The 27,348-nt window shown below is 39.5% G+C and overlaps 1 protein-coding gene across 7 annotated transcripts in view; it reads left to right on the top strand.

The window, feature by feature from the left end:
• Positions 1–27,348, top strand: part of SIDT1 (SID1 transmembrane family member 1) — a 112,688-nt gene that overhangs the window by 28,259 nt on the left and 57,081 nt on the right. For all 7 annotated transcript variants that reach the window (XR_015240301.1, XR_015240302.1, XM_086675406.1 and 4 more), the window contains exons 2-4: positions 13,754–13,875; positions 14,896–15,066; positions 24,218–24,263. Coding sequence is in view for 5 of the 7 variants with exons in the window: in XM_086675406.1 (XP_086531532.1) it covers positions 13,754–13,875; positions 14,896–15,066; positions 24,218–24,263 (339 nt within the window). In the remaining 2 variants the exon portion in view is untranslated. The remainder of the gene's footprint in view (positions 1–13,753; positions 13,876–14,895; positions 15,067–24,217; positions 24,264–27,348) is intronic.

Below are 27,348 nucleotides of genomic sequence, written 5' to 3'. Positions count from 1 at the left end.
TGGTCTAGCCAAGATAGAATCAGACTAAAGGGGACACTGATCCTCTGCCTAATAGATGGAGGGATTCTCCCTCATTTCCCAGGTTAACGGCTATAATTGGAGCCAAATGTGGTTAGTCTACCTCGGGACAGGGACTTTAAGGAATATTCCCAAGCAGTTGCTGCTTCTGCCTTCCCCTCCCCCTCACGTGTCTGTACCAACTTGGATGTGGTCCTATACCATCCTCAGTGTCTCAGGCACCATTGGTTCCTCCTCCCACCCTCCAGGTCAAGGAGCAAAGTGCACCCCCTTGGACCACCCATTTCAGATACCTCCACTGGTGCCCCAGGTGAAAATTGACAATGGGGAAAAATGGATTGACTTTTAGGTGGACATAGGTGAAACATATTCAGTGTTTAAACTAATTTAAGTTTGTTGGACCTATCTTTAAAGTTATCAGCAAAGGTCAAATAAGCTCATGTTATCTCTGTTGCAATTTGTTAATGATAGTTAATTTTGTCTGTCTCAAAGTTTTCATGGGTAATTGTTAAGATAACTTTCAAGGTCCTTGGTTACCTGAAACTTTCCAAATAGGATGGAATGCTAAAGCTTTGATTATTGGACATAGGTTTGTGTTTTTAACTTCTTATTGCTGAGAAATCAAGGCTATTCATACCTATTGGAAAACATGCTTTGTATTTAACTGGTTCACGAATTTACCATCTAAAAAAATTCTGATGTAAACACCTCTCAGTTGGTTACTAAGTCCTCAGTTGGAGACTAAGGTTTCCTAAGAGTTAAAATTCTGCTAAGTGTACTTAAGACTGATGGAAATAAAGAAAGCAACCCTGTATGTAGGAAAGTAGGAGGTATGTAAGAGACATAAGGAATGGAAATACAGTTTTATTGAGGGTAGAAGAAAGTAATTTTGTCCTAAATGAGACTGGTTATTTGGAGAGAAATGGCTTTGGGACAAAGTTTGAAGGCAAAGCAAAGAAGGTTCATGAAGGGAAATCTTTGGAAAGGAATTTTATGTGTGCTCAGGATGGACTAAGGTTGAGATGAATGGAATTTTACAAGTACACTGGTATAAGGTTGAAATTCTGCTTTTCTCCGTGCTCAAATTACAAAGTTTTCTTGGACCATTGATCTGCTCTTGATAAGACAATGCAAACAAAGGTTTGTCTTCCGGGAAAGCGAAAGTATTAGGTTCCATTTCTACCAGGTCTTTGATTACTTAGTTAAAACTTCTCAATATTAAAGGAGCTAGGTTTTGGTAACAACTATATAATGCTATACATTCACCTTTGGGATCTTTTATTGCCACCTTGGTTGAGTAAATAAAATTTTAAGATCTGTAATGATCTGTAATCCTATTTAGGATGTGCTTATGACATCCTGGGGTTTTAACAAATTTCCCAGGATTTAAATGGTAGGTGAAGTCTTTTTGACCGATTGGGCCCTTTTATTTGGGATGCTAAGTTACTTGGAAAAGCACTGCCATACAATGGTAACCCTTAGGTTGTATTGCACAGGTAAAAATGCTGTAACTGTCCAAATATATGCAGTTCCTAAAGTTTTAATGTTTTGGTATAAGGTCATCACTTAATATTCTGATTACTTGAAGTGTTATGCATCACAGAAATAACTGAATTTCTTTGTCAATTGCATCATAATGAACTTTCATCAGATCTTTAACAATGTCTATTTCTGAGATTTTGTCATTTATAATTGTTCTTATTCTCTCACCAGAACATGTTTCTTCTTCAAGGAGATTTATAAAAAGGTCTTTGGGGACAAATACAGGTATTTGACATCTTTAAGATTAATACTAAAATGGGTAAGAATTTCCAGAACTAAAAAGCTACATTCTAATTGAACAAGGATTAAGAACATGGTGATTAAATGAACTGAGGAAGATTATAGTTTTGTGATTCTTGTTAAAAATATTGCTGGTTCTCTAATGTTTCCTTTTACAGATTAAGGAAACTTTCTCTTAAGATATCTATGATATACAAAAATGTCATAGAGTATTCATTTGTAAACTGAAGCATTCATCTTTTCTCTCTACATAATTCCCCTGAAATTCAAAAACTCTCTGAGTATTCTTTCTTTCTGACAATTACAATTGTTTGCATAAATTCAATAAGAATCTGTTCATCTTATAACTGGTCACCATTGGAAATACTGGTTATTTTACCAAGGCTTTGACTGGAAGGTCATTTTTGAGAGTGACATTCATAGACTCAGATATGACCAGACAACTTTAAGGAACTAAGGTTGGCTTTATGAAACATGGAGCCATAAAGACCCTTGGAAATGTTGGCCTGATACCTTGCTTACAGAGCTCCCAGCAGCCCCACCAGGTGAGTAAAGAAGGTCACTTCCTGGCAGATGCAGGAACCTCAGGATATCTTGGGGACCTCATGAAGAGGAATTCGCCCAATTCTACAGATATTGCAGGCCTGTCTGATGGCGAGTATTTGGCTTGGCTTCTGGCCTGGAGAGGCTACTAAAAGTTCAACCTGGAGATTCCTTATGACAGGTTCCAGAAAAGCAAACTTCAAAAGATCCTCATGATCAATCACTATTCTTGCTGGGCTTATGTAAATAATTAGGCCAGGTTTGTTAAGACCGGACTTGTTCTACAAATGCATTGGTCTCAATTTGGCTATCTCTGGAAAGGGGGGTTTTTAGAGAGAAAAACTATGTTTCAACAATGCACCATTATGGATATTAAAGTCTTTGACTGTCTTTAAATGTTTGCTGTTTGCCTAAACTAGACAACTTGAGGTAAACAGAAAAATCGTCACAGTATTTCATGTATAGGCAATCTTCTATGCTTGTTATTCTATGAGGATAATAATAAGACCCCATGGGCATATGATTATTTAAACAACTGGAAAACAGGATGGATCTCTAAATATGCAAACCTACCTTCCCTAAACCTGATCTGACAGTTACCAGAAACCCACCCCTTTCGAAGACTTGGAGGTGGACTTTACAGATGTACAACCAAATAGAGGATTCAGTTTCAGGTTATCACCCCATGGGTCCATCACTCCAGAGTTAAGAAGGCCAACTCAGGGGAATCCACAACCTGGAGAAGTGATCCAGATCCAATCAACCCGCTTAAACTGACCCTCAAAAAGACACTGGACCCTGAGATCTCCAGCCCTGCTCCAGCCACACCCCAGAAGCTGGCTGGCCTGTGCACGGCAGAAGCTTGAGGAATCAACGCGTGGACTGAGCCCAGGGGTTCGGATGCAACTCTGCCAGCCCTTGCCCCTTACTGGTGTCATAGCCCTGATCTTGCTTCTTGCTGTTGGACTGAGAGAGACTGCACCAACAAGCTGGACGTGGAACGGATGGCAGACTCCCTGGTAACCTGACAAAGCCAAATAAACTCCCTGGCAGCAGTGTCCCTCCAAAATAGGCGAGCCCTCGATCTCCTCACTTCAGAAAAAGGAGGGACTTGTATCTTTCTGGGGGAGGAATGTTGCTATTTTGTAAGCCAATCAGGAATAGTCAGGACTAAAGTTAAGGAACTCAAGGAAAGAATTCAACATAGATAACAGGAAAATATCAGTCAGTGGAGAAGATGGGATCTCACAGACTGGGCACCCTGGCTCCCTGCCTTGGCAGGGCCCCTCCTTTCCATAATTTTACTTGTGACCATTGGCTCCTGCATACTAAATACCCCAGTACATTTTATTGAAAACACTGTTGCTCACCAAACTGCAGCACGTATCTTAGCCTTCTGAGAGTACAACCTGTAAAACTGAAAGGTGATGCCTACTGAAAGTTTTTTAAAAGGCATCAAAGAGGGGAATGTTGGAGAAATGAATAAAGTAATGTGCCAAAGTTGGCCAATGGGACTAAAACAAGCTCCTTAGAAACCCCTCTTCTGGGTTCTTCTTGCCCTGTTTGCCATGTGCATGAACCCCCCCCCCCCCCCATATATGGAGGCTGACAGCTATAAATTACCCTTCCCGCTTGAATTCGGTGCTCGGATCTTTGGAGGAAATGGTCTCCTCTGAGCCTGCCAATGTTAAATAAATCTCCAATCCACCAAGATCTCCGAGTGCTGCTTGGTTTTTCCACCAGTGTTCCAGCCTGGTTCTGTAACAAAAGCACCATGTGACAACAGGTAGACACTATGGTGATGTAGCTGCCAGCCAAGGAGTACTAAGGATTGATGTCCACCAGCAAAAGGTACAAAGAGTCAAGAAAGGATTCTCTCCAGAGTTTCAGAGGTAATATGGCCTGGCTGACATCTTGATTTCAGACTCCTGGCCTCCAGACTCCAGGCCACCTCCTTCCTGTTGTTTCAAGCCACCCAATTTGTGGTACTTTGTTATAGCAGACCTAGGAAATTCATATGCCTGGTACAGAATCTAGGTCAGGCAGCTTACCGTTTAGGGCAGTGCTAGCTTCATTAGGGCAATATGGCCCTGACCATATTTCTTTTCCAGGGTAAAGCAGTGGGGAAATGAGCTGTGTTATTTAGAGCAAAGACAATGCAAAGTTCTGCAGCTAGCTGAGAGAGAGAGGGAGAGAGATGGAGGGAGAGAGAGAGAGAGAGAGAGAGAGAGAGAAATCAGTGAAGTTAGCATAAGCAGGTCCAGCACTAAAATAAGGATAGACTATAACAAAATAAGCCAGAAGAGCAACAAGAGTGTGTTGGTAACTGAGTGTTTGCTGCATCCCTGAACAACAAAGAGACTACATAAACTGAGGGCTGTCCCTCAGAAATGGGTAAAACATCATGGCTTCCTTTTTATTATTACAATGAAATATTTTAGATATGTAAACAAGTATAGAAAATAACGCAACACCTGTGTGACCACAACTCAGCTTAAGAAACAAACAAACAAAAAAAAAAAACAAGGGGCGCTTGGGTGGCTCAGTCAGTTAAGCATATGACTTCATGCTCAGGTCATGATCTCACAGTTCGTGGGTTCAAGCCCTGTGTCTGGCTCTGTGCTGACAGCTCAGATCCTGGAGCCTGCTTCGGATTCTGTCTCTCTCTCTCTCTCTGCCCCTCCCTCACTCATGCTCTATCTCTGTCTCTCAGAAATAAATGTAAAAAAAAAATTTTTTAGAAACAAAAAGACAATTAGAATTCTCTATTTGTCCCCACCCTAAAGTAGCTAGATTCTAGACTGTCCTCAGATGTCCTTCATCCCCCAGAGTAATCATTTTGGGGAGACAGTTCTTCATGGGTCTCTTGATTTCTGCACATCTTACAGGGAGACACTGACTGAATTTTTTTCTATACTATTGTCTCAAGAATATTTGTATAGCAAACAGCCTCAGAAGATAGAGTGTCAGTCTCTGGAGCAAAGGTGAGGCAGGTTTGCTGCCCATTATAAAAGATATGCATTCCCTAAGCTCACAGTTCCTCTTCTGTTGTGCAGCCTACCCATATATGGGCAGCAGTCTGGGCCCATTCACATCACCTTAGTGGTACTTGATGGCAAGAGGAACTGTTGCAAATGTGCTGATGTTCATGCTGCTTGCTGTGACAAGAGGAATAAAGTCCTTTGTCCCTAACCCAGAAGTCTGTCTTCCATAGTATCAATGAAACTGTGGCAATGGGGGTAAATAAAGTCTCAGCTCCTTCAAAGCTTTTGAAAACAATTACCTTTTATTTTATTTTATTTTTATTAGTTTTCTTATTTTTGAGAGGCAGAGAGAGACAGAGCATGTGTGGGGGAGGGGCAGAGAGAGAGGGAGACACAGAATCTGAAGCAGGCTCCAGGCTCCGAACTGTCAGCACAGAGCCCGACGCGGGGCTCGAACTCATGGACTGTGAGATCATGACCTGAGCCGAAGTCGGACTCCTAACCAACTGAGCCACCCAGGTGCCCGTAAAGATAATCTTGTCCTTGAGGAGTTCATGATCTAGTCAGAGAGACAAATGATGTTATCACCAACAGCATAATGTGATGTTGTGGTAGCAATGTAAGCAGGTACTGTGGGCACACAAGGATCAAAGTGGCTATCTGTGTGGGGGAGTCAGGCAATACAGCACAGAAGCTGGTTGGTCATTCCCCCAACTGTAGTTAAGTTGGACTTGTCCACATAGGTCCTGTCATTGCCTGCCTGTGCACATGACCTTGACTCATTAGAGAAATTTATTGTATCTGGGAAGGTGCTCAAGAAGATGATCTAGTCCCAAGATACTATTTATAGATGAGGAGCCCAAAACATAGAGGTGGTGTGACTTCCCCAGGGATACTCAGCTATGGAAGAATCATGACTGGAACCCAAGCTTCTTGCATCCCAGTCTGCACACAGTGCTTGGTCAGATCATGGTATTATCACCATTTTGAATCCCTGACTCCATTGAGCACCACTATGGATATAGGCTTCTCCTATTGTTTCACTGTGAAATCAAGAAACTATAAACACCATGAATGAAGGAAAGAAATGAGCCATAGAGTAGGAGATGTTATTGGTACATATATAACAGACAAAACATCAGGAGCGTGAACATATAGAACTCACAGAAAAACAGAACAACCCAACAGAAAAATAGGCAAAGGATATATATGAAGAGCAACTGCAGAGGTGAAGAATGGCCAAAGAATATGTGTAAAGATGTTTAGCCCTCTACACTCACAGAAAGGTAAAGCCTCAAAAGTATGATACCACATTCTCAAGGATGCAGAGAAACAGGAACTCTTGCATATTGCTTATGAAAATGTTATTTAGTACAACCACTTCAGAGGGCAAGTTGGCAATCTCTGCTAAAGCTGAATATGGGTTCACATTACATGCCAGCATTTCCACTAAGTTTATACCCAAGAAGAACCCTCTTACATAAGCACAAGGAATTATGAATAAGAATGAAATGAATAAACTATGATATGGACCAGTATGGGGTCACTCTGAAGAATATCAATTGAGAGAAAGAGCAGGTTGCTGAAGAATACATACTGCATGATCTCATTTACATAAACTTTGTAAACAAGCAAAACCTTTCTTTCTATCTATCTATCTACCTATCATCCATCTGTAGTAAAATATACATACACAGAAGTGATAAGCACCAAATTTAAGATTATTGTTTTCAAGGTACACCTGGCTGGCTCAGTCGGTTAAACATCTGACTCCTGGTTTCAGCTCAGGTCATGATCTCATGTTTCTTGGGTTCAAGCCCCGCATCAGACTCTGTGCTGACAGTGTGGAGTCTGCTTGGGATTCTCTCTCTCCTCTTCCCAGTGCACCTCCCCTGCTCGCTCTCTCAAAAAAAAAAAAAAAAAAAAAAAACATTAAAAAAAAAAGGTAACTGCTTCAGATTCTGTGTCTCCCTCTCTCTGACCCTCCCCCGTTCATGCTCTGTCTCTCTCTGTCTCAAAAATAAATAAACATTAAAAAAAAAAAAGATTGCCTTTAGTATGCCCACTTCATATCCCAGTGCTCTTAACTCAGGGGATGTTTGATGAATGTTGGAGAGATCGTGGAAGGGTAGCAGGAAAGGGTGGAAAGAAGGAGGGAAGGAAGGAAAGATCAAAGAACCTAAACACTCCCAAGATATACACCTTCTGAAAATAACACAGTTACTAAAACAACACACATTAGGAAAAGCAAATTCTATTTTAGCTATTTTATAAGTAGACTCTGTTTTTCAAGATCACACAGGAAAACAGGGCCATGCTTAATAATGGAAACCAATAATCTCTGATTTATAATCTGATGTTCCAACTAATAGAGCCTACAGCCTCATTAATTTAGCAAAACCAAAGCAGATTTTAAATTAAACTCATTTTCATCCTCTTTATGCAACAGAATTATATTACTTATAATTTTGAACTTTCCCCTATTGACATGTTCCAAAAGATTAAATTGGGAGTCTCAAAGCTTTAAGATCTTTCATAATTGTGATCTATATAATATCAGTAATGAGAATATTTAAATAATTTTTCTCCCTTAGCTATAACACAACCCCTTACTTGTAAAAAACATAGAAAGAGGGGCACCTGGGTGGCTCAGTCGGTTAAGCGGCCGACTTCGTCTCAGGTCATGATCTCGCCGTCCGTGAGTTCGAGCCCCGCATCGGGCTCTGTGCTGACAGCTCAGAGCCTGGAGCCTGTTTCGGATTCTGTGTCTCCCTCTCTCTGACCCTCCCCTGTTCATACTCTGTCTCTTCCTGTCTCAAAAATAAATAAAATGTTAAAAAAAAATTTTTTTTAAAAACATAAAAAGAAAATAAGATATATATATATACTGTATATATGCATATACTGTATATATGCATATACTGTATATATATATACTGTGTGTGTGTATGTATGTATGTGTATATATATATATACACACATACATACATACATACATACAGTACCCCCCCCTTATCTGTGGTTTCACTTTCCACAATTTTGGTTACCCATGGTCAACCACAGTCCAGAAGCAGATAATTCTCCTTCTGACATATGGTCAGAAGGTCCACAGTAACCTAATACTATGTCATGATGCCTATGTCATTCGTGTCAAGTAATCTCATCATGTGAGAATTTTATCCTCTTATATCATCGCAAGAAGGGTGTGTACAGTAGAGTAGGATATTTTGAGTCACAGAGAGACCATATTCATGTAACTTTTATTACAATTATTGTTATATTGTTCTATTTTATTATTAGGTATTGTTATCAATCTCTTACTGTGCCTAATGTATAAACTTTATCATAAGTGTGTATGTGTGGGAAAAAGATGCTATAATAGGGTTTGGTACTATCTGCAGTTTTCGGCATTCACTACAGGTCTTGGAACATAGGCCCCATGGGCAAGGGGGGAGCACTGCTAGGTGCTCACGACAACAGAAAAAAAAGCAATAGGAGGGAAAATCTTGGCTCTTAAGAATGGTCCGTTACAAGGTGTCATGATCCATTATGCATGGTCAACACTGTCCTTCATTCACTTTTGCCTTTACATGGCTTATTTCACTGCTGCAAATATAATCCAATCTTCTCAGTTGTGTGTTAGCCTCTGAAAAAGCAAAGCAAAATTTCAACAGGACTCTTTATCCCTTCCTGGGGGCAATGCGTTATTTATTTGTCTCAAAAAAAAACTGCCCAGTTCGATCTCCTACTCTAATATATGTTTCTGCAATTTATTATGTCAGTATCTCTGAGTTTGTTTTTATTATAATTAGTAAGATCATTATTAAATAATACAAAAGTAAGTGGATTACAAGAGCCAGACAAGGAATAAAATTAGGGTGTGGCAATGAGCAGTGAATGGGGTAACCATGGTGGTGATACATCTGTTCTCCCTACAGACTTCCTTCCTTCCAACCCAGTTTTAGCCCCAGACGACACCAGCTTCCAGACATGCTAGTGACATTTGGTGGTCTCAGGGTTGTGCATCTCATAATAATGGGCAGTTGGCAAGTTGCTGACAAATGTGGTCATCCACTAGATGGTTTCGTTGGAACAGTACTTCCCAAAGTGTAGGCTCCAAGTCATGTGCATCAGTATCTCGCAACATGCTTAAGATGCATACTTTTAAGTTCTATTCTTGATCTGCTGAATCAGAAATTTATAGGGGTGGGCTTGAGGGATTTGAATGCCAAAAAAGCACGCTAAAATTTAAGAATCACTGTCTTAAAGTGTGAAAAAACAATGGAGGGAAATCCCTTCTGGTACTAAGTACCTAAGAAGGCAAGAGGAGGCTGCATTTCTAGGTCCAGAAAAGGGAGCAGACAGGCTAAAGATGAAGCTTGTCTAGTTCACAGCTTTCCTTAGGTTGTACCTCAGTTCTGACTGCTGTAGATTTAAGCCACCTAAAAGTATGCTTTTAAATCATGTGCTGCATGCATAATGCTGGTGAGTGTTCGTATTATGCACCACAAAAGTGAGCTTGCTTCTGAGCTAATTCATTCTGTCAACACTAGGGATACCAAACATAAAGTTTACACCTTCCTAAAAGAGTGCAGGATGTATTCAGCTGCCTCTGCCTATCGCCTATCGAAACTCCCCTATACATTCCCAGACTGGCTAATGTTGACCCGTAGGTAGGGACGTCTTTATTCCCCCATTCAGCAGGAAGAAATTACAGAAGATGAGACCTTCTGCCTCCAGCAACTTTAAAGATTTAAGCATCAAAACTGTTCAAGGGGGATAGGATGAGGGATCATAAGGTAAGATGAGGGCAAAGCACAAGCAACACCTTCCCCCAGCCCCCGGGTGGGATATGTGTGACATTCCTCAGGCACTCCTGGCTGCCCAAGAACAAAGGAAAGGGGAAAACAAATGATTAACTGATAGAGATCACTGTCATGCAGGACTGGAGTCTCCATCAGTTTACAATATGTCTTAGTAAATTACAAGAAAAAGGCAATCTTATCAACAGCCTAGTCTCCAGAAACCTATATACTCTGTTTCCTGGAACCCCTAGTATCATCCTCCCCTCCATATGATGTGGGGAACAAAGGCAAGAATAAAATTTAAATAACATTAAATTTCCTTATAACCTGCATCCCATTGACGAATACTTGAGACAAACACAAAGTATAACATTTCTCCAGGAACTCCCTCCTGTCTTAATGTTAATGCCTTACTAAAGAGAAAACATCCTTAGTTGGAAAATAGCAAGGCGTCCAGTATCTTAGGAGTACTCTTTAGCATATGAAAGTCCTTTTGGAGACCTCCCTTTTGCCTTTACTTCCCCCAACTCTATAGTATATAACTAGTCTTCAAAACCCCAGTGCAGTGCCCACAGTTCCTGTTCTCATGCTTTAATAAAACCATCTTTTTGCACCAAAAAAAAAAAAAAAAAAAAAAAAAAAAAAAAAAAAAAAAAAGCTAGGCAGGTAAACAGTTAAAATACCATGTGGTTTACAAGGAGGTACTCACACCTACTAGGAGAGTTATAGGCAAGAAGATAGTAACAAGCGTTGGCAAGGATGTGGAGAAATTGAAACACTTATATATTACCAGTAATGTAAATTGCTAGAATGTAAAATGATGAATCTCTTTGGAAAACATTTTGGCAGCTCCTCAAAAAGTAAAACATAGAGTTACCATGTCATGTAAGAATTCTACTCCTAGATATACACTCAAAAGAATTAAAAACATATTCATACAAAAACGTGTATATAAATGTTCATAGCAGCATTGTTTGTAACAACCGAAACAGCCAAAAGGTGGCAACAACCAAAATGTCCATAAACTAAAAAATATATTTAAAAAATGTGGGATATGCGTACAATGGAGTATCATTTAGCAATAAAAGAAATGAAGCATTGATGCATGCTACAACATGGAAGAACATTGAGAACATCATGCTATGTGAAATAAGCCAAATACAAAAGAGCATATAATATTCCATAAGTCCAGAATAGGTAAATTCATAGAGACAAAAATCAGTTTAATAGTTACCAGGGATTAGGGGAAAGAGGGAGTGAGGAGTCATTGCCATGAGTACAGGGCTTCTCTTTAGAGTGATGAAATATTCTGGAAGTAAATAGTGGTGATAGTTGTATAATTCTGTGAATACTGAATTGTACACCTTAAGAGTGGGTTGTGTGGTGTGTGAATTATAGCTCAATTTTAAAAGTGATGGAAGAAGTGTCCAAGAAAAAAATAATAATTGACTACATGAAAAAAAATGTTTTGTTGTTGTCTATAGGGAAAACTCACTTCCATTTTCTTCTACTCAACACTTCTGATACCAAATGGGTAGATCTTCCACACATCAAGTAACACTGTGACACCAGCTGGGTGTCCTGCAGTTCAGTTCAGGTCTAGCTGGTTTCAGCATCAGATCTCAGAGGTTAAGGGCTCAGTCCCACAAGGCTGCCCATCGCCTCATTTAAGATGTCAGTTGCATGGCATCTGGGTGGCTCATTTGGTTAAGCATCCAACTCTAGATTTTGGCTCAGGTCATGAGCTCATGGTTCATGAGATCAAGCCCTGTGTCGGGCTCTGCCCTGACAGTGTGGAGCCTGCTTGGGATTCTCTCTCTCCCTCTCTCTGCCCCTCCCCTGACTGAATGCACATTCACATGTGCGCTCTCTTTCAAAATAAATAAACTTTAAAAAAAAGATGCCAATTGCACATCCAGGTGTTGGGGTAAATCAGAAAATTCCCAGAGCCACTAAAGGCCTTTTCATATAGGAGGATGCCAAGATGGAATTGACATCTGAGGGGGCAGAGTCCTGGGCATAAGACTAGCTAAGGTACTGTTGATGAGGAGATAAACTACGAGAACTATGACAGCATCATTGTAGCGGGGAGAGTCTGGATATGGACAGAGTGAAGGAGGTAGAAGCAATAAAACTTGATGACCTATTGACTGAAAAAAGCTAAAGAATTAGGAATCAAGGATGACTCTCATCGAATGGTTGTCATTAGATGAAGTGGCTGCATGCTGAGGCCGTTCAAGAAGCAAAGAAATTTAGAGGAAATTAAAGATGAAGAGAATGATAGATTCCATTTCTGACAGGTTGAGATTGGGGTGCCTATGGAACATCCAGAAGTTAGGAAGGAGGTCTGCACTAGAGGTAGGGTGTTGGCATTTATCGGCTGCACCATAACTTCCATGGAAACATGTAGAGTTTAGGCACAAGGAAATGTTCCCTTCATGAGCAAGTGCTTCTTATCAAATTAATTACTCTTGGACTGTTTCAACATTAAAATAGCAAAGTGGTTTAATGAAGAATGATATACGAGAACCAAAGAGTAGCATATGATATCCATGTGGTTCTGCTTCCCCTCAACTTTGATTTTTTTTCAAGTTGATTTATTTATTTTGAGAGAGAGAGTGTGCATGGGAAGGGAAGAGGCAAAGAGGAAGAGGGAGAGAATGCCAAGCAGACTCTGCAGTCAGCACAGAGCCCAGTTCAAGGCTCCATGTCACAAACTGTGAGATCATGACCTGAGCCAAAACTGAGAGTCTGGCACTAAACCAGCTGAGCCACCCAGGTGCCCCTCAATTTCTGTTTTCAATATGTATAGTTCTTCAGGGTTTAAATGCAAGATTTTCTTGTTTCATTTCTTCTTCCCAATAAAGAAGCTTTCAAGAGAACACTAAGGCTTTCATACAACATTGGGGTGGTGGGGGGAGTCTCATGTGAAAGATCAAGTTTTACTTTTTCTTTCTTACCTTGTCTTTTTTCTATTTTGTTCTTTCCATTTAGCCTATGGTATTATAAAAACTGAAGGAAAACACCAAAACTATCTAGATCAAGGGCCACAGTTCAATTTTCTGTCTTTAAAACAGCATTGATAGTGTTAAATCCTTGGGTTGAAATGTGTATTCAGAAGGAACCATGGAGCTGCTGATGTAGAAAAGCATTTTGTCTAAGGGATTGATTTATGCCTCGGAGCAGGGCAAAGAGAAGAATTCTCAGCCCCTATGCTATCTGTTGCTAGGGGAGCATCAGGCCATCTGCTAGGCTTGAATAAAACGTGGCAATAACATTTTGGATTAAAGCACAGAATGATTTTCCAAAAACAAAATTAAAGTTTGTCAGCAATTGAGGAGCTTGTAGGTCTTTTTTTTTTTTTTTTTAAGGTATTTGAATCTGTAGTGTTTATATTCAATTTCTTTTTCTCTTGTGGACTTATTCCCAAAACCTTGTATTGACTGCCCAATTCGAAATATTCAGCCTGCCATTTGAAGCTTCCAGAATCTGGTTTCACCCAAGATGATGTCAGGTAGCAGCTATGATGCATATGCTGTGTGTGTGTGTGTGTGTGTGTGTGTGTGTGTGTGTGTGTGTGTGTGTGATTTACTTTATCCCCCTCTCTGCCCTGGCTCCCAGGTGAATGCTGTGCGGGTATATGTGAACAGTTCCTCCGAGAACCTCGACTACCCAGTCCTCGTTGTGGTTCGCCAGCAAAAAGCGGTTCTGTCCTGGCAGGTTCCTCTGCTCTTCCAAGGACTGTAAGTGGATCTTCTCCTGGACAATTTCACATTTGGTTTCTTTCAGTGATTTAGACCTTAATTGGTATTTTCCCTAGTAAAGACATATCAGGCTTTTGGAATGCTGACATTGTATGCTAAGGGCAAATAATGATCATGCACATAGCCTGACCGTTTCAAGCATGTTCAACTTCCATCCTCTTAGAATTCAGATAAACACTCTGCCTAGATTTGTAGCACCTGGAAGAACTTTTAGCATTTTGATTATATCCAGAATATTCTATAGCTCTGGGTCAGTGGATTATCCACTAAGGATAGGGTTAGGCTCATCAGTCAACGTAAATGAGTAACACCTCCTCCATTCTTCAGAATGCCCACAGAGTATGCATTCTTCATTCCATAGTATTTATTAAGCACTACTAAGTTCTAGAGCTAAGAATACAGCAGTGGGAGGTGGGGGGAAGAAAAACAAAATCCCTGCCTTCAGGAAGTTTATATTTTTGCAGAGAAACTATGTAAGGTACTATATAGCACTACTAAGAAAAAAACCAGAAGACATTCAGACATATGTACATAGTATGGTGTTAAATCATTTTTAGTGGCTGAGTGATTTGAGAATCAAAATAGTCACTCTCACAGCCTTGACTTGGGCTCTGGGGCGCTTTTTTTTTATGTTCCATTAAGTGAAAGCTTGAGTAGAAATATGAAATCAACTGGTTGTTTTACCAGGACAGTTTCCCCTTCAAAATGTGGTATATTTTCCTCCTTGAATTAGGAAGATCATTGAGTATAATGTAGGCATGACTGAATTGAACTGGCCAGCACTGAGAAGTACTCAAATCCCTGTTATCACATCACACAAGCTTATGCCAAAGACACTAGTTCTAAATCACTATCAATAGGTCCAGTCTGAAATTCAAAACATAAGGACTCAAAAACAAATTTGGAGAGAAATGAAATAAGATCGGCTTTTTTCCCTGCATGTTCACTGAGTCTCTTTCTCTTGTTTTTGCTGGTTTTTCTTTCCATTGGCTGCTACAGATACCAGAGGAGTTACAACTACCAGGAAGTGAGCCGCACCTTATGTCCCTCCGAAGCAACCAATGAAACAGGACCTCTGGAGCAACTGATATTTGTAGATGTAGCCTCCATGGCACCCCTGGGGGCCCAGTACAAACTGCTGGTTACCAAGATCCAGCACTTCCAGCTACAGTAAGTAGGACTTATTGTGGCCTTTCTCTATTGATTTGTCTGCTGCTGCTGTGCTTGGGCATGCTCAATCCACTTTCCAAGTCAGCACTTAAGAAGGAAACTATTCACTTGGCGTCTTGTCTGAGAACCTTCTGAACTCACCTACTCACAGCTGGGCAGCAGGGTCATAATCTGTGCGACAGGGAAGCGGTAGGGACTGGTGCAGAGGGGAACAGTGTTTGACATCATAGGTGTATCTGTTCTCAGGGGTCTGTGAGGACCCCGTCTGTCTGTAGTCCAAGAAAGAGGCCCTGGTGACCAGGTACTTTTGCATTATGCATCAGTTCCACTCTCCTGAAGGATTTTATTCTAAGGAATACCTTAACCTATTTTTCTTGTCCTTACTGGTAGGGATGTGTACAGGTAGAAAATAATGTTATGTGGCTTTGTCCTTTGTGCAAAAACTCATGGTAATTTCCTCCTTCTCCTCGCACTACCATCCTTTGAAACCAAAATCAGTTGGGATTCACCATCTCAAACTGTTCATCTTAGACATACATATAATAAAGTCAATTGGGGGAATTATCTCCAAGGGATCTGTTCTCTTCCAAAGGTAGCTTTTGTAAAATATTGCATAAATCTGTGTGAATACTTAAACAGAAAGTCTAAGGTCATTCCTTAATAAGGCCAGAAAGTTCAGGGATTTTCTGCCTCATTCTCCTCTAAGACTAAGGCTTCTCAAGGGTTCAGACCACTTCCTCTTCTCTTTTTTAAATAAATTTTAAAAGAAAATACTGTTAAATTTATTATATTAAAATTAGAATTTTACTCATCAAAATGTTTCACTAAGAGAACAAAAAGATAAACCATAGACTAAAAGACACATAACTGTAAAGGGTTCATAGCAGGATATATAAAGAACTTCTACAAATCAATAAGAAAAAACAGGCAAGCTCTTGCCTGCTCCCCCCATTATCACCCACCCTTCTGTGGTTCTGGCTTCTTACAGGGAAGAATCTTGGAACTGATGAGTTTGGGTACCACTGAAGATGGAGACTGGCACCCAGGTGTGTGCAAGCCTGTGTGGCCATAGGGCCAGACTCAGCTTCACTGGAACAATATGTTTTCTGAGAAAAAAATGAGGAGATCTCAGGGGAAGAAACTATACTGGAGGAAAAAAAAAATCCTGTGACCTAGACTTTTCGCTAGAACTTTGAAACAGAGAGTGAAGAGTCTCAGGAATTGAATCAATGTTTACATTTACCCAATGAAAAAAAAATATATAATATAAACAGACTCAAATATGCCAAGAAAAAGACTAAGAATGTCAATGAGATTTAGAAAAAAAAAAAGGAAACTATGTGTTGCTTACAAGAGTACAACCTTAAATAAAAGAATATATAAACGTAAATAAAAGGATAGTAAAAAAAATATACTAATACTAACCAAGAGAAAGTTTGGTTAAATAAATTTGTATATATCATATTTATCATATTTGTATATATCATATTTGTAGTGTATCATATTTACAAGATATTCCTTAATGCGAGAAGCATTACTGAAGATAGAGGGGACAGTTCATATTTCTAAAAGAATCAATTCTAAATTTATATGCACCTGCTAACATGACTTCATAATATACAAACAAAAATTTCAGAATGAAAACAATTGGACTAATTTGCAATTGCAGAGATTTCTCTATAGATAATAGAATAAATAGACCAAAACATAATTAGATAGAACAGGCATTGGCAATCTATGGCCCACAGACTGGCCACTGGGTTTTGTAACTAGAGTTTTACAGGAACATAGCTGCACCCATTCATTTACATATTGTCTCTGGCTGCTTTCATACTACAATGACAAAGGTGAGTAGTTGGTTTGGAGGCATTATGGCCTGGAAGCCTAATATATTTGCTATCTAGCCCTTTAAGATATAAAGAGCAAGTGAATATGAACAACAAGCTTGAACAAATTAATGTATTTAGGAAACTGTATCTCAAAATGATAGAAAGCCTAACCTTTTCAGGTGCACATGCAACATTTACCAGTTGCCAAGCTCTAATGCAGGTCTTGATAGATAGATTTAAAAGAACCGAAATCCTGTATATGGAATTGAGGTAGAAATCACCTACAAGATGATATCTATAAAAGTCTCCAAATGTTTGGAAATTAAGTAGCTTACTTCTAAATAAATTATGAGTCAAAGAGTAATTACCATAAAAATTAGAAAATATTTTGAAAAAAATGAGGGGTGCCTGGGTGGCGCAGTCAGTTAAGCGTCCGACTTCAGCCAGGCCACAATCTCGCAGTCCGTGAGTTCGAGCCCCGCGTCAGGCTCTGGGCTGATGGCTCAGGGCCTGGAGCCTGCTTCCGATTCTGTGTCTCCCTCTCTCTCTGCCCCTCCCCCGTTCATGCTCTGTCTCTCTGTGTCCCAAAAATGAATAAAAACGTTGAAAAAAAAAAAGAAAAAAAAAAAGAAAAAAAAAAGAAAAAAAGAAAAAAATGATAATGAAAATATGACATATCCAAACTTCTGGGATGCAGCTAAGCACTGCTTAGAGGCAAATGTATAGCTTCAAATGTATATGTTAAGAAAGAAGAATGGCTGAAAATCAGTGTGGTAAGTGTCCATTTCAAGAAGTTAGAAAATAAAACTCAAAGAAAGTAAAAGAAAGTAATAAAATAAGAGCATAAAACAATGAAATAGAGAACAAATCAACAGTGGACAGAACCAACCAAATCACAAGTCAATTATTTGAAATGACTAGTATTGTTTTTATACCTGTTTTTTAAAATATAATAAAGCAAGCCCATTGGAAAAAAAATAAGCAAGAGAGCTTAACAGACACTTTACCAAAGAAGGTATCCAAATGGTCCTAAAACCCAACCTTATCAGCTACCAAATTAAAACTATAAGGAGATTTCCCTACACGTACCAATTTCTATAATTTGCAAAGACTGACAATGCAATTTCACACCTACTTATTATAAATCCAACTCCTAAATATATAATTGTCCTATTCATCCCAGGGAATACTCTACAACAATAAAAATGAACAAACCATTGCTGTACCTAGCAACATGGATAACTCTCACAAACACAATGTTAAGCAAAAGACACCAGACAAAGGGAATACATACTGTTTCGTTCTATTTATATGAAGTTTAAAAACAGGCAAAACTATTCTGTAATATTGGAAGTCAGGATAGTGGTAACTTTGAAGAGGAAAGAGGAAGTATATGGTTGTTTACCTGGTGAGGATTCGTTCAGATACATATTTATGACTTGTGCTTTTTTCATATGTTTTTTATGCTTCAATAAAAAGATTAATTTTTTTAAGTCAGAATATTTACAAATAGTATATAATACTTATGCAGTTTATTTTTGTAATCAGAATGTTTTGTTCTATTATAAATCTCACCTTAACTTTTCTAAGGCAGTTTATAAAGAAGTCGATAGCCAGTAGAGTTGCTAATAGGAATCGGATATTTACCTTGGTCTTCTGTGCAGCTCTTGACAATGTGTGCCCATAGCAATGGATGGACAGATGGAGAAGTGAATGGTTAGAAGGATGGAGGATTAGTCACAGCATTTTTTCCAAGTCCCTCCATTAATTTTGGTGTAGAAAAAAGTGACATGGTAATTTCAAGAGCAAAAAACTCTCACTCCCACCCTCCCCCCAAAAAAGACAGAAAAAGTTTCTCTGATAGACAAAATCCACCCAGATCAACTAAGTCAGAGTTTCTAGGAGGGAGGTTTGAGCATTAGTATATATAATTTTAAAGTTCCCCTGGTGATTCTAATGTGTAGCCAGAGTTAAGAACCACTACCTCTAAGCAATTTCTAAATATGGTGCTTACATTTAATGATTTTAATACTTAACTATTTATGATATTAAACAATGTGGGAATTCACGGTGATACGTTTGAAGGAGGTTGTCGCACATTACTTGAACAGAGTACAGTTTGAACTTCAGAGAAGCATCGCATTTACTGATTGGTTCTGTGTCTTCGACCTGTGACTGTCATCTGGTGGCACTGTACTAGAATTCTAAGGCTGGTTTTCCTGTGAGGCTAATTAGACCCTTTGGAGAACTGAATTCTGTGAAACTGAAATCATAAGGTCACAGGTCTGCGCAAGTGTTAATGAATGATATGCATGCTGCTGGAACTGCAAATCTGTTCCTTCGTGTTGTTTTCTGCTTCCACCTCTTATCATGTGATGACCTCAGCAACCAGACATTCAGAGCATTTCAAACTGTATGGTTACTAGGGTTTTTATGAGAATAAGATAAGTCTGAGAAGAGATGGTTACTGAAATATGTATGTCTCTTTCTTGTTGGCTCTGGTTTGTCCCACACCAACTTTGCTGGTGACTCAGAAATCCAGAGGATGATGATAACAAGCAGGAGCTGGGGACTGTGGTGAGATCTGAAGTCTAGGTGTTGGGAGAGATGCTGAAAAATCAACTCAAAAATTCCCAACATGGCAGTTTCTGTTGCAAGTTTTTGAGTGGCACACTAGAAGGTATATGAACCATGTTTCAGGATTTTTTTCTAGAAGCATATATTTTAACAATGAAAGGAACTTTTGAAATTGAATCCACTCACCTCATTTTTACAGATGAGCAAACTGGTGCCCAGAGAGGTTAAGTGACTAATCCAAACACACAGCTAGGAAAGGATAAAATCAGGACTAGATGCTACTTCTGACTCCCAGCTCTGAGCAATTGCGACTATAATATGCTATTTCTACTTTGTGTTTAAAGCTGTCCTCCCACTGTTTATGTTGCCCTAAATATATTTCTCAATTCCATGAAGCAGTTATTTCAATTGAGTCTTAAAAATAAAATTCTGTCTTAAAGCATTACTCCCTGCCATCCAACCATCCCTCACTCATGTTGCGGAGTGTGAAGTCGCAGACAGGGAGGAGCAGGAGGCTGTTGGAGCAGGCAGGCACCTGATCATGGGCTGGGCGGAGCTCAGAAGGACCGTGAAGAAATTCTGGCAGTTGTCTAAGTCGGAATGGTTGCGTGGAGGATTTGAAGGGGACGAAACTGGATGCAGAAAATTGAAGGTGGATGCAGCAGTCAAGATAATAATGAGATGAATGGAAGAATTTAGAGGTGACATTGACAAAACTTGATGGGGTATGAGGAGTAAGGGAAATGGGAGAGTCAAGGGTGGCCTGCTACCCCATAAAAGGTCACTAAGGGAAAATGAGAATGTTGAGGAAGGAAGGAAGAGAGGATAAGTTCACTCTGGGACATGTTGAACGTGACGTACAGATGCTTGGCAGGGTGTTGGATACACAGCAGCATGATGCTCAGAAGTAAGGTCTGGCTTACAGAGGGCAGCTTGAGTAGAAGTGCTTCAAGGAGGCAGGCCCACGGTGCCTGAAGTGGAATAAGAGGAGACAGGGTGGAGACACGGGTAGCAGTACCCAATCCTTGATTTTGAGATCTTCTATGCTTAACCAGGGAGTTTGGACTTCACCTTTCAGGTTACAGGAGCCACTAAAGGATTTCAAGCAACGGAATAAGATAAACAAATTTGATTTTTAGAGATGAATTTAGTAGTCATGTGGAAGATGAACTGGAGAGAGGAGAGGGCAGGGACATATAGACAAATGAAAAGTTATTTGAGTAGAGAAGAATAAACAATGATTAGGGACTGAATGTGTTATAGCAGCAATAAAGTTGTCAGGGAGAAAAGGGGTTAAGTAATATACATAAGGATAATTCACAAATTCAAAAAATACATGTGGCAGAATAAAAAACATATAGTCCTATATGAGTACCTGCAGCCTTTGACCCTCCTCCAGTCTTCTAATCAAGGATTTGAGTCTGTGTTGAGAGAGTTTTGAGTGAGATAGTTCAGCTACCAAGCTGTGAAAAGTGGTAGATTTTTTTGAGAAAATAAGTAAGTGAAGAGGCTTTTAGACCATTTGGTCATGTGTCACACTAGGTAATCACCCTTAAGTATTTGAGGGTAGACCACAGTAATGATTTCCGTTACTTTTCCAATTGTTTTCTTAGTGAATGCTATATTGGGCAAAGATAGTGCTTCAAGTCGGTCAGGTGCATCCAGGTTACATTTACACTAAGAGTAAGACTTGGTGATGAATCAAATGTGGAAGTCAATAAAAAGGGAGTCCAAGATGACTCCAGCAATGATGTCAGAAGTCTGGTGAGGTTTCCTACCAAAGAGACCTAGTGGCTCAGGAACAGGGAAATTACAGCACATTCCATTTTGATTACGTGCAGTTTGAATGTTTGAGGGATAGCCATATACAGAAGCCCAGCAGATAATTACTCCTCCATGACTGGAGTTCACGTGATAGCCCTGGGCTGGACATGGAAACCCGAGATTTACTGACATTTGTATGGATTTTGTGGCAATTGAATATACATTTAATATATAGTAATTAAATATAATGTTTACTATTATATTAATGACAAAGTATTAAATATAATATGTAATATATAATATTTAATTGCCATTATATATTGTATAGATATATAATGTACATGGCTAAGGAAAATGAGAAGGTCAAGAATGGGACTGTGGGGAACGTACTTATGTAAGGGGTCGTCTGAGAAACAGAACTATCACAAGAAGCTGAGTAGGCATAGCCAAATGTGTGAGAGAAAACCCAAGGAAAGCAGGTGTCACATAGCCCAAGGGAGGAAAGTTTCAAGGCAGAGGGAGTGGTCGTCAGAGTCAAATGTCACAGAGAGGTAAAGTTAAGGATGAAGTCACTGGCTTTAGCAATTAGGAGGCGACTTACCCTCAGCAAAGGCAACTTCAGGGGGATGGTGGGAAAAGAATCCTTATGGCAGTGGGGAGAGGAAAAAACAAATGAGGGATGAGAGCGCAATACTATTTTAAGAAGCTAGTTTGTGAAGGAGAGGGAGAATATAAATGACATCAAAGGAGCAAAATATAGGAAAAAGGGAGGCATTTTGTTGGGGCGTTTTTGTTTACTATTTATTTTGAAAGTGGTTGAGATTTTAGTATATTTATAAACCAAGAGTGTATAAAATTTATAGGACTGTTGAATTTTGTAGAAGCAGAGTCCCAGAGGAGGGAAGAAAGGATAGGATATAGCACATCCATGCAGTTTGTACTTCTACTTAGACCAGAGCGATGAGGTGGAGGGTTACACATGACCAGAAGGTGGGTGGAAGGGTTGGGGTGAGCGAAGGGAGTTCATAACAGATGGCAGTAAGGAGATAACAGGGAATGATATTCTGAAGTCCATAGTCCAAATGAATAATAGGGCATAATTTCCTTCAACAAACAAAGTGGGGGTTTTGCACACCCACTGGGCTCTGTGCCAGGGGCTGGCTATCCTAAGATGAAGAAGATGTCGTGTATCTCACAGTCCTCTCTGGTACCCACCTCAAAAACTACTTAGCTTTTGTCCCTGCCTGTCTTCCCACCTACCCTTTCTTCCAAACCCCCTTTCTTTTTTCTTCTGTTTTTTTCTTCTTCTCTTGTATGTATCTCTCCTCTCTCTTCTACCTTCTCCATGGGCCTCTCTCTTCCTCTTCTTTTCCTGCCTCCCTTATTTGCACACCCACCTCTCTTGACACCATCTGGTCTCTTTCTCTTCCCCCCTCCCTTAAACTAACCAAAACAGGGGAACAAAGTCAGCTTTTAGTTTTTATTTATCAAATAAACCTTTGTTTCCTGTGTTGAATTTTTTTAAACAAATAAGTTGAAATGTTTATACCTCTTTCTCTAGAGGTATATGCGAGTCTCAGTTAGCTTTGTTCTGTTGGTTAACGACTCTTGGTTAATTCAACCTCCCCCAGCCTCTGACAGGGCCCATGGGGAAGGAAGCAAAATGTTTCATCTGCAACAGACACGATGTTTATTTTACACACACTGTTGACTCTATGAGAAAGAGAGGACTTAAGTGTGATAGTCTTAAAGAAAACAATGTTTTGGAAGTTTGTATGTGATGATACTGGTAAAGAAAACATAAAGGACAAGGGGAAAAAATCATATCGATGCCCATACTTTCAGAGTATAAAAAAGAAATTCCTGGCCAAAGAATACTGGTTGCATCTGGAAATCTCATGCTGTCTGTTGCTAGCCAAGAAAATCAGTGTCGTTTTCCTTCCCCTGACCTGGCAACGAACAGAATTGAAGGCCCCATGTTGCCCTGGTAATAGCAGATGACACAACACTACCCAGCCACGCACGGCACCAGGGTCCTGACTCTGGTTGTGGAATCTCAGGATCAAACACACAACTAGATTTGGCTTTGTTAGCTGACTTAGAGCCACAAGTTTTCCACTGTGCTTCAGCAGAATGAATCCTTGACACTGATAATATCTGTTGAGAGTAAATACATACACATTGCACCCATTGTTAAATTCTGAGCCCAGTCTGCCAACAGCCTAAAATCGTTGGTCGTTAAATTTAGAAACAGTGCTCAAGTTTTATGACTTCTAAACAACACCTCCAATTATAAACCTCTTGTTAAATGTCTTGACATGTCCTTTATAAAGGAATCTTTAATAAGGTTTTTTTAAATTTTTTTTTCAACGTTTTTATTTATTTTTGGGACAGAGAGAGACAGAGCATGAACGGGGGAGGGGCAGAGAGAGAGGGAGACACAGAATCGGAAACAGGCTCCAGGCTCCGACCCATCAGCCCAGAGCCTGACGCGGGGCTGGAACTCCCGGACCGCGAGATCGTGACCTGGCTGAAGCCGGACGCTTAACCGACTGCGCCACCCAGGCGCCCCAGGGTTTTTAAAACTGTTTTACTTTTTGAAAAGGAAAACTAGCAGTGGGGAGAAAGACTTGTTAGAGAGCACCAAGGGATGAAGCTGGGAAGGGCCCCAGAAGAAGTACAGGCTCAGGTTCCCCAAAATTCAGGCCAAACAAAGTAATTATTTCCATAGGCATGACATCATGGGTATATAGAGACATAAAATTGATCCCTCCCCAGTTTGATCATTCTTGAGAGTTGAAACCAAGTCCCCATGCAGTTTACTTGGTCAGTTTGACAGGACTAGAATTCCTTTCACAAAGAGTAAGGCTCTCCTTGCATCTAGTTTAGGGTGGTTTTCTTTTACATAAATATTTTTTGCTTGCTAACTTAGCTTTTCTCTCACTTTTCCCCCTTTTCTTTCTCCCACTTACATTTCTCAGGACAAATGTTGCCTTTCACTTCACTGCCAGCCCCTCTCAACCTCAGGTAAGTGAAGCATTTCAAGGTTATCATGATTCTACCTACTGACATTACCCAACAAACCCATGGTAATAGGCAGAGTCAGCATGTGGCATTGCCCTTGACCTTTCACAATTTGAGATATATTTGTATTTTTGGAATGTCGTTCATATTACTGGGACTTTAGACACAACATTCGATCTTACCCCCTTAACTGGTGTGAAATGAGAGGCATGAAATTTGTTTGCAGATGTTCCTTGGCTCAACTGTTAGCAAACTGTGCATCTATTATGCACCAAGGACAGTACTAGACTGAACTAGGTGCTGAGGATATGATATGAAGAAGATGGAGATATAACTCCTGCCCTCATGAACCTTATTATCAAAATGGGGAGGGACAGGGAGTGGAAGGCCAAACACAAAACAGGTACACAAATAATTAATCAACTGAGAAATACAATAAAAATGGGACATACTTTAATTTCTAGAGTGTTATGGTATAATAGTTTCTCCTGTCATAAAGAGAGAACAGGAATGCGGACATTAGAAGAATTAGATATGTGTGTTGTGCTCTCCATTAAACCATAATCATAAGCAGAATAAATACATGAAAAAAAAATACATGAAAACTTTAAGCTGCTTTTCCATGGACACTTCTAGCTACCTTTTTATTTTTTCACAGCCTCTGAAAGAGTTAAGTCTATGCAATAGCAGGCTTATCACAGATTTATTTAATGTCCCGATATTTATTGTAAATCTTCTGTAGGCTGTAATACAGCTTAGGTCATAAATGGCTACTTAATTTTTGCATTGAATGTATTAAAACTGGAATTAACACAATATATGGATACTGTTTAAATCTATTACAAGCACTTATGTGTTGGTAAATATTTAACAACCAGTTCCCAGAGAGAAACCCCTGATTTGTAGCATTTGCCCATTTCTGTGGTGTAAATACCTCCATTATGGCCAATCATAAGCTGCCAACATGATGCCCTTGAATACAGAGTTGGGATGAGATGTGCACAATCAGCCCCCCAAACCTGTGTGGGCCAACTCCCATGCATCTTTTAAGACTTCAATTTCCCATCAGTGAAGGCCTCCACAGTGCATATATACTGCCACCCACTGACAAAAGAGGACTACAGGCCCACATGAATTGCCCTCAACATTTATTGGCCACTTAATTCATGAAATATGTGAAAGCACTAGTTGCTAGGTGCAATGGGAGATATCTAAAAAGAGGAGAAACTTACATCCCAACCACACAAAGAGTATAGTGTAATAGTGCTGTACGGAGACATACTAAATATGGTAACTAACTGAATGCTGAAATGCACTCTCAGTTTGTAGAAAATCAGTGATGACGGGAGCCTGGGTGGCTCAGTGGGTTGAGCGTCCAACTTTGGCTCTGGTCATGATCTCACGACTCATTGGGCTCTGTGCTGACAACTCAGAGCCTGGAGCCTGCTTCAGATTCTGTATCTCCTTCTCTGTCTGTCCCTCCCCCACTCGCTCTCTGTCTCTCTGTCTCAAAAATAAATCAACATTAAAATTTTTTTTAAAAAAGAAAATCAGTGAGGATTATATATTATAGCTTTCTCTCATTTTAAAAAAGGTATGTAAATATGAAATTCTAAGTAGTTTGTATATAAATCTCAAACTAAAGTAAAACATACTTAGAACTAAAAAACAAAATAGAAATTATTTGATATCTATGAAAGTTTTACTTTACTATTAACTGTTCCCATTTTGACCTAGATTTTATATCCCCTTCAACTGTAGGAAAGATTTTCTATTTATATAAAACCATCCAAATGACTGCACATTCTCACAGAACCTTAATTATCAGATAGAAGCAGGTTACAGAAACTGGGTGGGTAATGAAGACCCAAGATGGTGATTTGTGGCCTAAATTCCAGCCATTGCTTTGGGTACTTGTCATTTGCTTCTTTCTGATTAGATTCTCGAGGCAAGGGTCAAAAGTATTTATTTGAGGTTTATGGTAATTTAGAGATAAAGAAGACTGATAATATTTTGGCAAAAAGAGAAAGCTTCAGTAGATGTCTGATTTTTGCACAAAACCAACTCCTATAATAAAAAGAAATAGATATGATACTCATTATTGCTAACAGTAATCATAACAATGCTCTTAGGTTACAAAGTTTGGCTTCCCTAGGAACCAAGAACACCTCTTGGGAATTCCAGACCATTCACCTTTGGATAGACCTCTGTCTTACATGTATTGAATCAGGGTCCAAGATGAAAGGTCAAAATGAAGTGGGTTCTTAGAAGTGTTGCCATCTGTGACAAGGTGTGAACAGACTTCCAAACAGCAATGTTAATGACATTCCTTAATCTTGAGGTTATTTTTTTCCCCATCAGAAGTCTTTGGATTATTGAAAAATATTCTATTTTTATTCTCTGATTCTCAGAATAAGGTTAGTAAAGAGGATGTTAGAATTCAAAATTAAGTTTTTACATGTTTTGCCTCTCCTTTAAACTGATAGATTTGTGGCACCTGGGTGGCTCAGTTGGTTGAGCCTCCAACTTCGGCTCAGGTCATGATCTCAAGGTTCATAAGTTTGAGCCCCACATCAGGTTCTGTGCTGTCAACACAAAGCCTGCTTCAGATCCTTTGCCCCCCACCCCCACCCCAGCTCTACTTCCCGCCCCTCAGCTCTCTCTTTTCTTCTTCTCTCTCAAAAACAAATAAACATTAAAAAAAAAAAAAAAAAAACCTGATAGATTTATTAGAGTCCTAGGATATTGGGCTTGTTTTAGTTGGTATCCTCAAAATCTTAATCAGATATTTAATGTTAAGCTTCTCAACCAGCTACCACATTTATAATTATTGACAAAAGTCCCCTTTCTTCATTTATTATCAATATGTTTAAAACTCAGCGTTAATAAACGGTGGATTCATAATCTAATCTAGGTAAATGGTATAACTTCTGATTTCCTGATTCTTACGATATCTGAGAAATACTTTTAAAGAATATCTCAGCCTGCTCAAAATTGTGAACATATTTCAGGGGAATAGATGTAGCGCTTGATCTTTGAATGGAAATATTGTCTCTCTATATTCCAGGCAGGAAACAGATTCTTTAGC

The sequence above is a fragment of the Puma concolor genome, chromosome C2, assembly GCF_028749965.1.
Source record: "Puma concolor isolate L17-30 chromosome C2, mPumCon1.1.hap2, whole genome shotgun sequence".
Lineage (NCBI taxonomy): Eukaryota > Metazoa > Chordata > Mammalia > Carnivora > Felidae > Puma > Puma concolor.
Note: the sequence above shows the minus strand (reverse complement) of the source record. Positions and strands in the feature narration are given on the sequence as shown.